Source organism: Hippocampus comes, unplaced genomic scaffold (assembly GCF_001891065.2).
Source record: "Hippocampus comes isolate QL1 unplaced genomic scaffold, H_comes_QL1_v1.1 scaffold221, whole genome shotgun sequence".
Classification (NCBI taxonomy): domain Eukaryota; kingdom Metazoa; phylum Chordata; class Actinopteri; order Syngnathiformes; family Syngnathidae; genus Hippocampus; species Hippocampus comes.
Window position 1 is genome coordinate 148,282 of NW_017806070.1, and position 15,154 is coordinate 163,435.

Genomic DNA, 15,154 nt, shown 5'->3' on the forward strand with positions numbered 1-15,154 from the left:
TGTATGTATGTATGTGTGTGTGTGTGTGTATATATATATATATATATATGTGTGTGTGTGTGTGTATATATATATATATATATATATGTATATGTATATAAATAGGTCTCCAACTGCCGGTCCGCGGACCGGTACTGAAAAAAATCCATCGTGAAGAAGAAACAAATATAATTGTTGCTCTGTAGTATGAGTTACATTTATTGGGCACTTTAAAACAAACAAGAACGAGAACAGTTGAAGTAATGAGGTAAGACTGGCAGCCAGCTCCCTGTTTCTTAAATGCATTTACGGCAACAAATGAGTTCCAGTTTGATTTTTAAAAATTCTATTTTGAACTACCGAAACATTTTTCTTTTTAGTTTAAAATAGCTTACCTTAACTAGACTCCCATGTCACATTGTAACCAAAGCTAGAATCTTGGTCGGTTATTGCTTGTTTAAGTTGAGGACCAGCCAAACTGCTGGAGATCGCAAATGACGGCGGCCTTAAAAGTACGTTCGAACAACAACTCTGCCAGTGTTCTGGATTCAAGTTATGGCTGAATACACTGAGATCGCCACAACAGCACTGTTGCTATTTCCGACATCCTACTTGTATGAAGCGGGGGTTTTCTGCAGTGACGGCGACCAAAACAAAATTACGAAGTAGACTAGACATAAACCACATACTTCAGGTATCCTTGCTCCGAGATGGGATCGCCTGATTGCAGAAAATCAAGCTCAGGGCTCCCATTGATTCAGCATTGTGGTGAGTCATAATTTTCATGGACTTTGAATTTGCGTTGTATCTTATTTGGAAGTCACGTTTAAACATTACCATCGTGACCAGATTGGACGTTCCTTGTGTCAAGATTTGGGTTTATTATTATCTTTCGAAAACACCACAGTTTTCATGAAGCTCATGTCATATTATTTTGTTGCATTTATCCCCCACACGTTAAAGGGCGGTCCCTGAAAATATTGTCTGACATTAAACGAGTCCGTGGGCCAAAAAAGGTTGGGGACCCCTGATTTAGAGTGTTCCATTAGCCCGCCATGAATGTTCTTGTAATGTGGGAGGAAACCGGAGTACCTGGACAAAACCCCCACACACACGGGGAGAACATGCAAACCTCACGCAGGAAGGCCCGACCAGGAATTGAACCCTGGACCTCTGCACTGTGAGGCCACTGTGCTTACCAGTCTACCACCATGCTTCCATCTTACCTCAATATTATTCACATTTTGAGTGAAATGACAAAATTTGAAATGAAAAAAATTGTGCCCCCTCCCTCCAACATTTCAGTTGCCCATGCCTGTGGGAGAGAGTTTCTCCATCCCCGTAAGCACAACTTCTTGACGGGAGTGCCTCGCTTGCCGGGGACAAGCTGGAAGGCTAAAATACTGCCAAATTCTTTGGCATGACTGAAAACTGACAAATGATTAAAACTGATAACAAGGTAAAAATAAAGGGGAATGGAACAGAGCTGTTTGTAACAGGTTACCGCCTTACACGGACTTCTTTTAAGTCTCAAAATGAACACAAGGCACCAAGCTTATACTCATTTAATGACACGTCATCCTCGCTGGGAGTGCAGTGTATCCATTTGCATGCCCTACTTACACTATTTGACAATTATAATTTTTGTGGCTTGATGATGAAGTTGTTCCTCAACATGTGAAAATAAGCTAATGTTTTGATTAATGCTGGCTTTTTCTTCCACATTCTAGGCTCACACTTCTGCAAGTAGAAGCCGTATGCCTGATCGAACGACCCTTGGCTGCATACCAATAGTTGTGGTAACCAAAGCCATACTTGAAATTGGCCCTGCAGTCAGTGTGTGAGCAGTGGGTCATTTGCATGGGGTAGGGCTGACCTCTGAAAGCAGGCTTTTATCACCGAGGCAAGTGTGCTGACATTTTTTTTTTCTGCTTGGTGTATTTCGATGAAAGTGTGCCACAGGCATGTTACTAAGTCACCTGGCTGACATACAACGTGACAAAGTTTATTCCGTTCTGGCTCAATTTACCATGTAAGATTCTCTCTCTAAAAGACACTTATTAATTGTTATGCAATTTTGCTGCTCAAAGTTGGATGGTCTTTGCTTTAATTTGATCACAAGCACTTAATTGCGGTGTTAAACGCACTAGCCTCGTCACTCTTGGGTTAGCTTAGCATTTAACATGGCTTCTTCCGTCTTTTCATCACTTTGTGAGCATAATACTTGTCAGAAAGGTAGCTTCTTCGCAGCCACGGAGGAGATGATCACCGATTTAGGAGCTACTCCGCAACGAAGTTGTTGCTAGCTCACTGCTTCTGCGTAAATCCAGTAGCACAGAGCTTCCCTCGACCTGCGATTACATGCGGGAGGTGACTTGAGCCCAGCGAAGCTTTTTGGGACCGCCTCGGTGCTTCTTTTTTTTCTGATACAGTACTTTCTCTTGACGGTTGTCTCGGCATTTGATTATTAAGTGTTGCTATTCACTCAGTATTAATGAGATACAAAATAAACATTTTGAACCACAGACAGCGATGCAATACCGCGTATTGTAAGCCTTGCAGAAGTTGTCATTAACAATGTAGGTTAGTTTTGCGATCTTATACAGAGTTAAGAATGTGGGACAAGACTTTTCTGCTGCAGTTGCCATGTTTTACTGCTTTTGTTGGCCACAAGAGAACACAAACTGCATTTAAGTGTCTTCTGAGTGAGTGTATAAGGCACAGGTGTCAAACTCAAGGCCCGGAGGCCAGATCCGTCCCGCCACATCATTTTATGTGGCCCGCGAAGCAAACTTCCATGATTGTTGCTAAAATCTGAACCAAAAATGTCAAATTGTCACGTGTAATAAATAACGATGAGATGTTGCAGTAGTTTTAAGGCATTCACACCCACTTGAACAATCAGTGAACACAAATATAAAAATATAGTTGACTGATTTCAAAACTAGTAATCACTTTTTTACAAAAATAAGTTTGATACCCCTGGTATAAGGCCAATTAGGACCTTCCTGCTCTCTCTTCACACCTGAGACCTTGTAACACTGTTGAGTCACATGACACTGTCGAGGGAAAGTGATTAACTGCGCTCAATTTGAGCATTTTCACTTAGAGTTGTACTCACTCTTGTTACTTCTTGTCAATGGCTATGTTTTGAGTTGTTTCAAAGGAACAATACATTTACGCTGTTGTATAAGCTGTACGCTGACTACTTTGCGTTGTGTTCAAGTGTCATTTCTTCAATGTTGTTCCATGAAACGATATAATGAAATAGCTGCAGAAATGCGAACGCTAGACTCACTTTTGTGAGATGTACACGGACATACAAACATACTGTATGGCTGTATGAACGGTATGCATACATACAAGGGTGCTGATAAAAATTTTGATGTGGTTCTCAAATGAGCACCAGAGGTTGTGTTTTGGTTCTTATTTCTGCCCGAACCGCTGACCTAATAAATGAACTTAAAGACATACTGCACACCTGGGCAAAGTCGGACCTTTGGGCCGTAGTTACTGCAGGACATAAATTAAAATAAAATGTCATGTCTGCTTCGCTTTTATCATGATGTGCACATGTCAACAGTGCAAGCCAACAGGAGCAGTGACTTGTCTTAAGTGTTGGTAACTTTTTCTGTATTCACTGACTTCTCCGATCATTCTAGCACAGTGGTTCTTAACCTTGTTAGAGGTACCGAACCCAAACAATTCATATACACATTCACCGAACCCTTCATTACTGAAATATAAAAATATGATTCAAGAAGTGTTCCTTCAGTTTTGCCGGTGCGAGACTAAAGTTACTCAACTTCGCAAAACAAATCATCCAGATAGGATGCTGAGTCCCATCACATTCCGTAGTGCATTTGAACCCGTGGTACATATTCATCCGACCACGTAGTTTTTTGGGGTTTTTTTTTTTTGCTCGACATAGCATGTATTAAAGCATTCAAAAAAAAAAAATAATCACACGACGTACTATCACGACAGTCACACGTTGACTGCTGAGTGAACTAAATTTCCCGCAGCACTGATTGGACAAGCAGTGTGATCATCTGCAGCCAGCTATGGCTAAGCAAGCGTGTCATAACTAAGTGACATCTTGAGCCAGGTGTGTCAGAGGCTCCGTCGAACCCCTGAGACCGGTTCACCAAACCCCTGGCGTTCAAACGAACCGAGGTTAAGAACCACTGCTCCAGCAATTATGTGGGGAGGTGAGGGGTGATGTATCATTAATATTTGTAGATACAGTATGTCACTTTAAAGTAACTGATTAAACCTTCTTCACCAATTTTTATTTTAGTTTTTATTTATTTATTCCGACAACATATACTAGGGCTACTCATTAGATTCATATTTTCCTATTCAATTAGCATGTTGATTTGGCCTTTGAAAGATTTGTTGCCCACCTCTGATTTGCAGCATGGGGTTCTGTGATCAGCTGACTTTTTTTTAGCACAGTTCTCGACATGATCTGTTGCCCAATCTTTTTTTTGTACCTTGGAAGGACTGCTTTCATATTTTGACCGACCATCGAAGCAGTGGTGGCAATACAGAGATAACCGTCGCACCAGCGAAAAAATGCAACATGAAGAAGAAACAAATATAATTGTCGCTCTGTGGTATGAGTTACATTTATTGGGGACTTTTTAATTGGAAACAAGAACAGTCGAGCTAAGACTCGCAGCCGGAATCCCCGTTTTGCAAATGCATTGACAGCAACAAGTTCCAGTTTGATTTTAAAAATTCTATTTCGAACTACCGAAACATTTTTCTTTTTAGTTTAAAATGGCTTACCTTAACTAGACTCCCATGTCACATTGTAACCAAAGCTAGAATCTTGGTCGGTTATTGCTCGTTTAAATCGAGGACCAGCCAAACTATGAAAAAAAAAAAGCCAATTTATAATCCGAAAAATACTGTCTTTTAGTTATAGTTTCTTTGCATATTTAGAAATATAAAACCTTTTTTTTTTTTTTATTGTCATTATTATTATTATTATTTTTGTTATGATTACATGTAGTGGTACAAGTAGTTGATGTCAGGTGTGTTGCACCTGAAGGCCATGTGTGTGTGTGTCACATTTCTAACACCCACACACAATAGCACTGCGGGTTGTGTCAAATGTCATCTTTGAGCTCCCGGCCGGGTTTTAGTTTGGACACCCCTAATCTAGACCAAACACCTGTTCAATTAATTGTCAATTTAAATGTCAGTTTAATCGACTGGGACTCTATTGTGTTGACAACTTGGTCACTTTTCAGTTCAGTACAAGCTGCATGCGGCAACATGGCTGAACATTTCCACATAAACACGCCCTTACTGGAAAGTGCTGCAATGTCCAAACGTGTGGGAACCACTGTGTATCTGAAAATGGAGAATTCCCAGCCCTCTGGTTCTTTCAAGATCCGCGGCATTGGGTACTTGTGCCAACAGGTAGATACATACATTTGCATATACGTACAGTAGAAAAGTGAGGAGCGTGCACGGAATTACCTTATTTCATATTGATGCTTTCCTCTGCAGCTTAAGTCACGGTCCAAAGGATTTGTCTGCTCCTCAGGTTGCCTCTTTTTCGGAACCTTGTCATATTATCACTTAAATATTGGTACAGTACTATACAGTAGTTGGTTGAGCTGTGTACATGATGTCTTTATTCCAGGTGGAAATGCTGGGATGGCGGCTGCCTATGTAACCCGAAAAATGGGTGTCCCGGCCACCATAATAATTCCCTCATCAACGCCTCATTCTGTTGTCCAGAGACTCAAGGATCAAGGTGCTCATGTCAAGATTGTGGGCAAGGTAAAGCTCTTTTCATGTCAACTTTGACCATAACAGGCTGTTTGGATTTGAGTGTTTTTTTTTTGTTTGTTTTTGTTTGTTTTAATGGTGTGAAAAGGTCATATAAACAGCCACTGTACACAGGTTTGGGATGATGCAAACGCTGAAGCTCTAAGACTCGTCAAAACAGAGGGACTTTCCTATGTGTCTCCGTTTGATCATCCCTTGATCTGGTAGATAAGTAATCACTTGTTCATGCATCGACACTTTACATCCTCTAAATTCTTTAATAGTTGGTATTTCAAATGTTCTTCCTCCTACCCACACAAAAGGAAGGGACATTCTAGTCTGATCGCAGAGGCGGCAGCCAGTCTGGGTCCAAATGTCAAGCCTGGAGCAGTACTGATATCAGTGGGCGGAGGGGGCCTCCTCTGTGGGGTCGTCCAGGGTCTGAAGGATGTAGGCTGGATGGACGTGCCCATTGTCGCCATGGAAACAGTTGGCGCAGACTGTTTGAATGCTTCCGTTAAGACAGGAAGGATCGTCACCTTGGATGACATCACCAGGTCAAATTTCTTCTTTGAGCCTTGCCTGAATATCGCAACTGCAAACATATGCAGAAAAAAAAAATATCATCCAAAATCAAGGGGGTGTATTTTAGAGGGAAAAAAAAGACAATTTATCACATAGATGTTTATCTTGCACCTGGGATCACAATATGATATGTAATGTCTAGTGTTCCAAATTTAGATTTAATCATGCATTGATTTTGACATAATTCCCCCACCGACAAAGGCCAAATTTAGAGCTGTATTTATTAATTGACAATGAATGACTAATCCAATTAATTTATAATCATTCATTCATTCATTTTCCGAACCGCTTGATCCTCACTAGGGTCGCAGGGGGTGCTGGAGCCTATCCTAGCTGTCTTCGGGCAGTAGGCGGGGGACACCCTGAACCGGTGGCCAGCCAATCGCAGGGCACACAGAAGCAAACAACCATTCACGCTCACACTCACACCTAGGGACAATTTAGAGTGTACAATCAGCCTGCCATGCATGTTTTTGGAATGTGGGAGGAAACCGGAGGACCCGGAGAAAACCCACGCAAGCCTCTGGAGAACATGCAAACTCCACACACTCTCCTCCCTTAGGCTGTGTGCTTGTCCGTGACGCACATGTGAAGTAGTGGGAATCGGGTCATTTCTGTTGGAAACAGAAGCATTATGGGTAATGCAGTCTCTGTCACAAAGAAGTCAAGCCAACTGCAGCAACAAGTGCTCATGGTATTCATGAGAGTAACACGCCACCAAGGCAATCAGACAAATTAACTTTCCATTACCAAATAATACAGGATATGAACGTCAGTGCCAGGGTCCGCTTTTATTTTCAAGTTGCTCCCGGCAGCGTGAGGGCCGACTTCCTGGAGTGTCAACAGAGGATCCGGTAGTTTTTCCAAAGTAAAACATCTTTCAGAGTCCGAAATAAATGAAACAGAAGTAATGTAAATTATTTATTCTTTCTGTGCGGCCCGGTACCAAATGACCCACAGACCGGTGCCGGTCCGCGGCCTGGGGTTTGGGGACCACTGGTCAAGATAGTTCGCAGTGCTGTGTTGTTCGGCTGAAGCGGGTGAAAAGGAGTGTTTTTTGAAGGAGGTGTACGGTTTGTAATATTGTAACATAACATCAATATTGTGGCAGTCTAATACTGCGATGTCACCGTGATCAATAAATTTCTGTACACACACCTATATTTACCGTTTTATTTAGATCAGAGACAGTCTGTCGATAGGTATCAGAGTGGGTATTATATTCGAGAAATTATATTATCTAAAAATGTCTCATTTGACACTTATTATTGCCCCACTGTCTTCAAAATCCCCCCCCCCCCGTCTGTTTGTGTCTCTCTCCCCCCAGTGAAGCTAAATGTCTTGGTGCAAAGACAGTTTGCACAAAAGCTTTTGAATACAGTCAGAGCAATGAGATCACAATCATTTCGGAAGTGGTTACTGACAAGCAGGCTCTTCATGCTGTGGAAACATTCCTGGGTGAGTTTCCATTTGAAAGAATGTTAAAGTTGTAAGTCATTTTGCTAAAGTAAACCACAGAGAAGGTAAAAAATGTTTTGTGCTGCTTGCGTCGACATTTGTTAGATGAGGAGCGTGTCCTGGTGGAAATGGCATGTGGAGCAACACTTGCGGCTGTCTACAGCGGAGTTGTGCACCGATTACAGGCAGAGGGTAAGCCATCACTTTCCAAGAGATTTCTCAAGAGCCAAACTGCATATCCACTTGGTTGTGTTCACTTCGAAATATATGTTTTTTTGACTTTTCAGTGTAAATTTTGAGGTACCAGTTCTAAACTTTCAATGAGAATTAATGGGTATCTACAGTAAATACAGGTAACAGAAATTGAGGTAATTCACGGGACAAAATCAGTAATTTCCCAAATTAAAGGTCGGTTCTTAATAGTGAAATTAAAGTTAGGGAAAATATCTTTTTGCGTGACTATATATATATATATATATATATATTTTTTTTTTTTTCATGCAAGTACAGTAAATTTAGAGTTGTCCGAATCCAATCATGTGATCGGAAATCTGGGCCATTCACGTGATTTACAGCTGATGGGTATTGGCTTTTTTCTTAATTTGTAAAGTCATGAATAAAGTGTTTTTTGTTTGCTTGATTTGAACAACTGCTAACCTCCAGCCACATACAAAGTTATCATATAAGGATACCTTTATTTGAAAAAACAAAATTCAGATAATTTGAATGCAGTCTTTTTTGTTCTTCTGCATAATGCATTGCTATTGGACATTTCAAGTCCATCAATGCATTAAACGTTAATATCTACAAATATCGAACGAATTCGGGCCTTCTATCAATCTATAAAAGCAGACAGGCCGATATCAAGAAGTCCGGAGAAGTGAGCGGTGAGACTGATGGAGAAGCGCGGCTTGCAAGGACAAGCTGCTGTGCAGTCGCGTCGCAGTTTTGGCAGTGGGAAGGGCAGCACGCACAGATTTTCGATCGGTCCGCCGCTCGTGCTTTTTACGCACGGCTAACTAATAGGAATCAAAAGTTACATTTTAAAATCTGAATGATTCCTAGAGAACCAGAATGATTCTTACGGTTCCACTCGATTCCTGGTGCTCAATACCCAAGCCAATTTACGATGTTATATTTCTTACTTATGCCATATTTTGCACAACCCACATGCAGCTAAAACTGCAATATTGCTCGTTATGGTCGTCTTGTCACTGTTTAGCCGACGATCTTAATTTTATTCTTTATTTATTCTTTTATTCTTCTATTTTACTGCTGGGTCTTCTTGACTACATGAAGGGGCCATAGAGCATTGAAGCACCACGCAGCTTTGAACCATGAGCAAACCAATTAGCTAGAAAGCTACAGTTGCTTCATGAATTTCATTTTACCATCACAAACAAGCACAGCAGCTCGTGGCAGGTCATAAGTTAAAAACCCCAATACACCCCAATGGGACCCCGCAATGACTGTGACGTTTAAACATTTTAGGTCGTCTACCGGCTCTCTTGGACCCCCTGCTGGTGATAGTGTGTGGAGGCAGCAACATAGACACGGAGCAACTATCTATTTTGAAACATAAGCTGCAGACAAAGTAATTGTGTAGCAGAATAAGTGTTCAAAATGCACAACAGAGATGAATTTATTGTAAGAGATAATTTAATGTGACTGTCATGTTATGAATGTATCTTAAAAATGCCATTTTAGAAATGTACATTGTCTTAAAGTTGTTGTTGTTTTTTGATTACCTAAAAAAAATCGGTATATGAAAAACGATAATGTCCAATAGTATGTATATTTGGGGACTTTTTTTGGGAGGGGGTGGGGGCAATAAATGTTCATTTACCATGCTTGCCCACCTGGTGGTGTTGCAGTCCATTGTTCTGGCACCCTGAAATCCTTTTGCAATTTACCATTGCAATTTTTTTCTAGAGGAAAAAGGGAATTAGACCTTACCACTATGTTGTCTTGGACTTCGGCATTTTCTTCTCGTTGATGTAAGGAAAACACCCTCGAACATTTGTGCTCACTAGCCCATTTTTAGACTTGATGACAATAAATGGACTGTGAGAGTTCATGACTCAATGTGATTGGTGAGTGTCTGTTTGGCATCTGACATGAGACTGAATCAGAGCAGGGCCAATGTGGCGTCCCACTTTGTCGGGATTTCTGCACACTCTTTAAAACATGCAAATGTGTTCTTTAATTTACAGGAGAACATGTCACCTGATTTACACGCTTCACAAATGACAAATAAATGCAAAATCATCTGAATAACCATACAGTTTGCACACAATAACTGCGTGTTAGCTACATTAATGCTGTTCAATAACTGCACACAAAAACAATATACTACATTGAAGCTAATCAGAGGCAAGTTATCAATTGAACCCCAAAAAGATAAATAGATGTTTAGAATCTTGTAAAGTGTGTTTTATCGTTCACGGTCTGTTTTTCCATGGGTGTCCTCATTGTCAAATGACGTCAGATTGAAGATGGACGATGAAGTCGGAGTCCTTTTTTTCGGGGTCCTAAGGGGTATTCTTGTGCACTTTTCCTCGTCGTCGTTCGGAAAAGTGAGATTTCCCACCTTCTTCCAATGCAATAAAAGTCCATGACCGCGAGTGTAATGCTGCATTGGAGGAAGGTGGATAGGCAGAGGTGTCCTCAAAGCTTTGAGGCGAATGTGAACAACATAGATGTCTGCTTCCAAAATATTTTTCCTTGTTCTGGTTCATCACACCGCAATTTTGACTTCCAGAAAACCGTTTTCATAATTTCTTTTATGTATATGAATAATAGGGAATACCGTGTCTTCAAAGAATTTCATTCATTTCACCAAATAAATGAATGAAGGAAAATACCTGCATATCTTCACAGTACAAATGAGATTACGTTGTGTGACGTGAAGTGATTACAATTAACTAAATGAATGCAATTATAACGATCGGTAAATACATGTATGTTCTTGTAAATTATTTTTTTGCCGTTCGTGGTCTGTGTCTCAATGCGGGGTCGCCATTGTGGTGTGGCGTCAGATTGAAACAGGTCGGTAAAGTCAGCGCGCTTATTTATTTATTTATTTATTTTTTCCACAACTCGGACTTCTTAGTTCACAGTGGATTTTCGGTGCACTTTTCCTGCCCGGAGGACGTAAAGTCCGACCTCACACTTTCCGCAAATGCAGCACAAGGCGTGTACGTCACAACAGCTGCTTGTCCAAGGAACCCACCGTGTGCATTTGTAACATAATTAAGAGTTGACTTTATCCGTGTTTTTGAAGGACACACATTTACAAACCCTCATGCACTTCAAATTAAGTGTCACCACTGTGAGGGAAAAAAAACATGTTCCTCCTAATACCACTTAAACTGGTAGTACCCGGAGAAAACCTACGAAGGCATGGGGAGAACATGTAAACTCCACACAGGATGGACGGCGTCAGGAATCGAACCACCGTGCCGCCCAAGATTAATTTTATTTTCAAATTCACTGTGGTGAAAGTCGAGATCATTTGTCATTCTTCAAAACTCTTCTGGATATTCAGCATGTGTTAGGCCAGATGCAGATGGGAGATTCTTGGCTCAACGTTAGCTCCTGTAGAATGTTCTGAAATGCTTGTTGCTAAGCATCGTATTCTTAATGTAATCAAGATGAGATTCAGTAAGTGTCTATCATGATGTTATGTAAGATTGAGTCACTCTATCAGGTTAGAAACACAGCCTCCATTACTGCTTCCCGAGCTGTAGGCTGATTCCAATGTGTGAATCCTGGTCACACTTGGAGTTGCTCTGATTTGTCAAACTGGGGGGAAAAAAAATATGAACATGAACTCATCTGTCATGTGAATCATGTACCGGTACACTAAATCACACACATTGTTTCTGTCACATAAGCCTAACAAGGTTGGTAGTTTTTTACATTGTATGGTAGATTGAGTAGGTGCTTGGATGACACACCACAACACTCTTTCTCCTGCTAACCATAATTTGGCAGGCACCCAAGAGAAATTTGCAACCCATTTCTATGACTACGGTTGCAATGACAAGTCCAACAGAGGCCATTTGAGCTGCGTTGAGACTAAAAATAGGGAGTGAAAAGGAAATGCGCTTTAGTTTGGTGTCGATGTTCATGTACGTGCATTTCTGATTTAATATCAGCATGTTGTCTTCAACTTAATCGTGTCATGTGCTGCAATTATCAGTTTATTTGTGAAAAGAATTTTGTGATAGTATGTGATAAATGTTTTTTTCCTATTCACTGTCTTTAGCCTCAGTTATTTTTCCTTCATAGTATGCTCTCAGGGCGGCCCGGTCGTCGACTGGTTAGCACGTCGGCCTCACAGTGCAGAGGTGCAGGATTCGATTCCAGCTCCGGCCTTCCTGTGTGGAGTTTGCTTGTTCTCCCCGTGCCTGCGTGGGTTTTTTCTGGGTACTCCGGTTTCCTCCCACATTCCAAAAACAGGCGTGGCAGGTCAATGGAAGGCTTTAAATTGTCCCTAGGTATGAGTGTGAGCGCAAATGGTTGTTCGTCTATGTTTCCTTCCACATTTCCACATCCCAACATGCTTGGTAGGCTAATGGATCATTCGGAATTTTCCCAGGTGTGAGTGTGAATGGTTGTTCGTCTCTGTGTGCCCTGCGATTGGCTGGCAACCGGTTTAGGGTGTTTCCCACCTGCTGCCCGAAGACACCTGGGATAGGCTCCGGTACATGCCGCGACCACTTGTGAGGATAAAGCAGATCGGAAAATGGATGAATGGAAGTATGCTCTCTTAGAGGTGTGAAATTATCGCGTAAATTGCGAATAATTAATTACATCCATATTTAGCGCATTGTTTTTTATCGCGTTCATCTAAATTTTAATCTTTAACTTTATTGTTTCTGTAGGTGGGTTGCCTTTTTCTAATACTGTATCCCTTTTTATATGTTAGCTTCCTGTATTCGAATTGTTGAGGGTGGGGAACCAACTGTCAGTCACAGCCTGAAGCGGACATTGACAAAGGTAGAGTGTTGTGCCTAATTTGTAAGAAGGAGTTTGCTTACCACCGAAGCAGCTCAAGTTTAGCCTCATACATCAATGCAAAGCACCCAGTCTCGATTGCAGCCACGGCTAACGTTAGCACCAAAAGTGTTTGCAATCGAGGGATCCAGAGCAAAGCTCTTCGCCAAACTAAACTCGAGGAGAACACCCCGCGTACGACGCATGAAGTCAGCATAGCTGCTGTGTCCGCTGTAGCCTATTAGAAGTGGTTGATGTTTATTTCAGCACTTTATTTTGTCATGATGAACAGTATTATTTCCCAAAGTGCTAACTTGCAGCACGTGTTTTAAGGGTCTGTTTTATTTATTATCGGAAGCAAGTTCCGTGTTCAGTACTTGTATTGCTCAGAAAAGTGTTCTTACTGTTTTTCATATGTTCACCTAAGTAGTTTTTATGGACCTAGTGTTCTCTTTTATTTTTATTTTGTAATTATTTGGAAATTTACAAAAACGAAACAGTGATATTCCCCCTGGTGTTCGAAACTAAACGTTGCAGGTAGGATTTAGGATTCATCTCAAAAACAGCAGAAAGTAAATGGCTTGGACTGCATCTGTTCAAATCTATTTAAAAACAATAAAATACTTTATAATACCACTTTTTTGTGATGTGAATCTTTTGATCTGCCTCAATGCTCAATAATGTAATGAATTTAAAACAAAAATAGGGGTTTTCTCAGCAATTTTTAGATGAGATTAAATTATAGATTAATTAGATCAATTAATTAGAGATCATATTAATCTCACATTTTTTTTAATCTCTTGACAGCATTATGCTCTCTCAAATGTTGATTTGATGTAAACGTGGAACGCGGAAGGATTTCAGGATCCTCTTCAGATTTCAGTTGTCTTTATGTCAAGAACAAAAACATGTCAGGTGCATTTGCTTTCTAATTTTAGAGCAGCAACGCATTCACTTTGCTTGCTCGCCAAATGGGTTGAATTTGTCAACGCTATGCATCAGTGAGTGCAGTACAGCAGTTGCATGCATGTATTTAACCCGATTATGGCTGGCAGGCATGCTGGCAATGAATATGAAAAATATTTTTTTTTTGTTATGCTGTACATTTTCGAAATAAAATTTCAGATTCAGTTATTCAATCAATGGTAGTTCTTTTATTTTAAAAAATGGTTTCACTGAATTGGTTGCCAGCCAATCGCATGGCACACATCGACGAACAACCATTTGCGCTCACACTCATACCTAGGGACAATTTAAAGCCTTCCATTGACCTGCCAAGCCTGTTTTTGGAATGTGGGAGGAAACCGGAGTGCCCAGAGAAAACCCACGCAGGCACGGAGAAAACATGCAAACTCCACACAGAAAGGCCAGAGCTGGAATCGAACCCAGTACCTTTGCACTGTGAGGCCGCATGCTAACCACTCAATCACCATGCTGCCAAAATTCATTATTTCTACATCTGAAAATGTAGACATTTCATGAATTCGTAGGTTATGTTATTCTGCGATTTATGCTGAAAGCTCACAAAAAACTGTACCAACCAACATTTAGAAAATATATATTTTTTTAAAGAGAGAAAGTAAGGATAAGTGAAGGGGAATGTTAACATAAATAAATAAAATAGTTAAAAAAAAAAGATTTAGGACTAAACTGAATTGGTGGAATCATTTTATGAAATAATCTGAACAAAAACATCAAAAGATTCCAAGTCAGACATCACGTACACTGTAAATGAGGAGCTAAAGCCAGTATGTTACAGAAATATGACATAAGTCAATTTTGCTCTTGTCATGTTTTGTTCTTGTGAATGGCATTGACTGAAATGTAACTTGGGAACTAAAGTTCTGTAACTGTCTGTGTGGCCAGCTGTTTATCTCTCTCTCTGTCTCTATCTATCTATCTATCTATCTATCTATCTATCTATCTATCTATCTATCTATCTATCTATCTATCTATCTATCTATCTATCTATCTGTAGATAGTACTGTACTGTTTAGGACGTACATAAGAAGCGTTTCGGGAGACCACGTACATGGACAAGCCCCATAAAAGAAGAAAGATTACTGGAAACGTTTCAACGAAGTCCAAGAAAGTCTTTGCGGCAAGCTCGTCGTGAGGTAGCCAAGATGTGTGGCATTCCATCGCTTCACGTTGTCAGCAGTGTCTGGAGCAGAACGGACGTCAGTTTGAGAACATGCGATAACAAGACAATAGAATGATATTTGTAAATTCTTTTACATGTTGAAAATTATTCGAAGTATAATAAACCCCACATTTATAATTATTGAAGGGGTGTATACATTTTTGGGACACCCTTGTGTGTGTGTGTGTGTGTGTGTGTGTG

General features: G+C 40.6%; 1 protein-coding gene across 5 annotated transcripts in view; it reads left to right on the top strand.

The window, feature by feature from the left end:
* The window catches only part of sdsl (serine dehydratase-like), a 20,450-nt gene extending 10,301 nt beyond the window's left edge, over positions 1 to 10,149 (top strand). Inside the window, exons 1-10 of one of the 5 annotated variants that reach the window (XM_019893855.1) lie at positions 1,263 to 1,438; positions 1,710 to 1,882; positions 5,241 to 5,412; positions 5,503 to 5,778; positions 5,902 to 5,990; positions 6,090 to 6,323; positions 7,679 to 7,809; positions 7,915 to 8,001; positions 9,301 to 9,875; positions 9,908 to 10,149. In XM_019893855.1, the coding sequence (XP_019749414.1) occupies positions 5,266 to 5,412; positions 5,503 to 5,778; positions 5,902 to 5,990; positions 6,090 to 6,323; positions 7,679 to 7,809; positions 7,915 to 8,001; positions 9,301 to 9,407 (1,071 nt within the window). In that variant the 5' untranslated portion in view covers positions 1,263 to 1,438; positions 1,710 to 1,882; positions 5,241 to 5,265 and the 3' untranslated portion in view covers positions 9,408 to 9,875; positions 9,908 to 10,149. Of the gene's footprint in view, positions 1 to 1,262; positions 1,439 to 1,709; positions 1,883 to 4,945; positions 5,413 to 5,502; positions 5,779 to 5,901; positions 5,991 to 6,089; positions 6,324 to 7,678; positions 7,810 to 7,914; positions 8,002 to 9,300 lie in introns of those variants that run through there. The other 4 variants (XM_019893854.1, XM_019893853.1, XM_019893851.1 and 1 more) reach the window with 4 other exon arrangements.
* Positions 10,150 to 15,154: the final 5,005 nt, after the last annotated feature.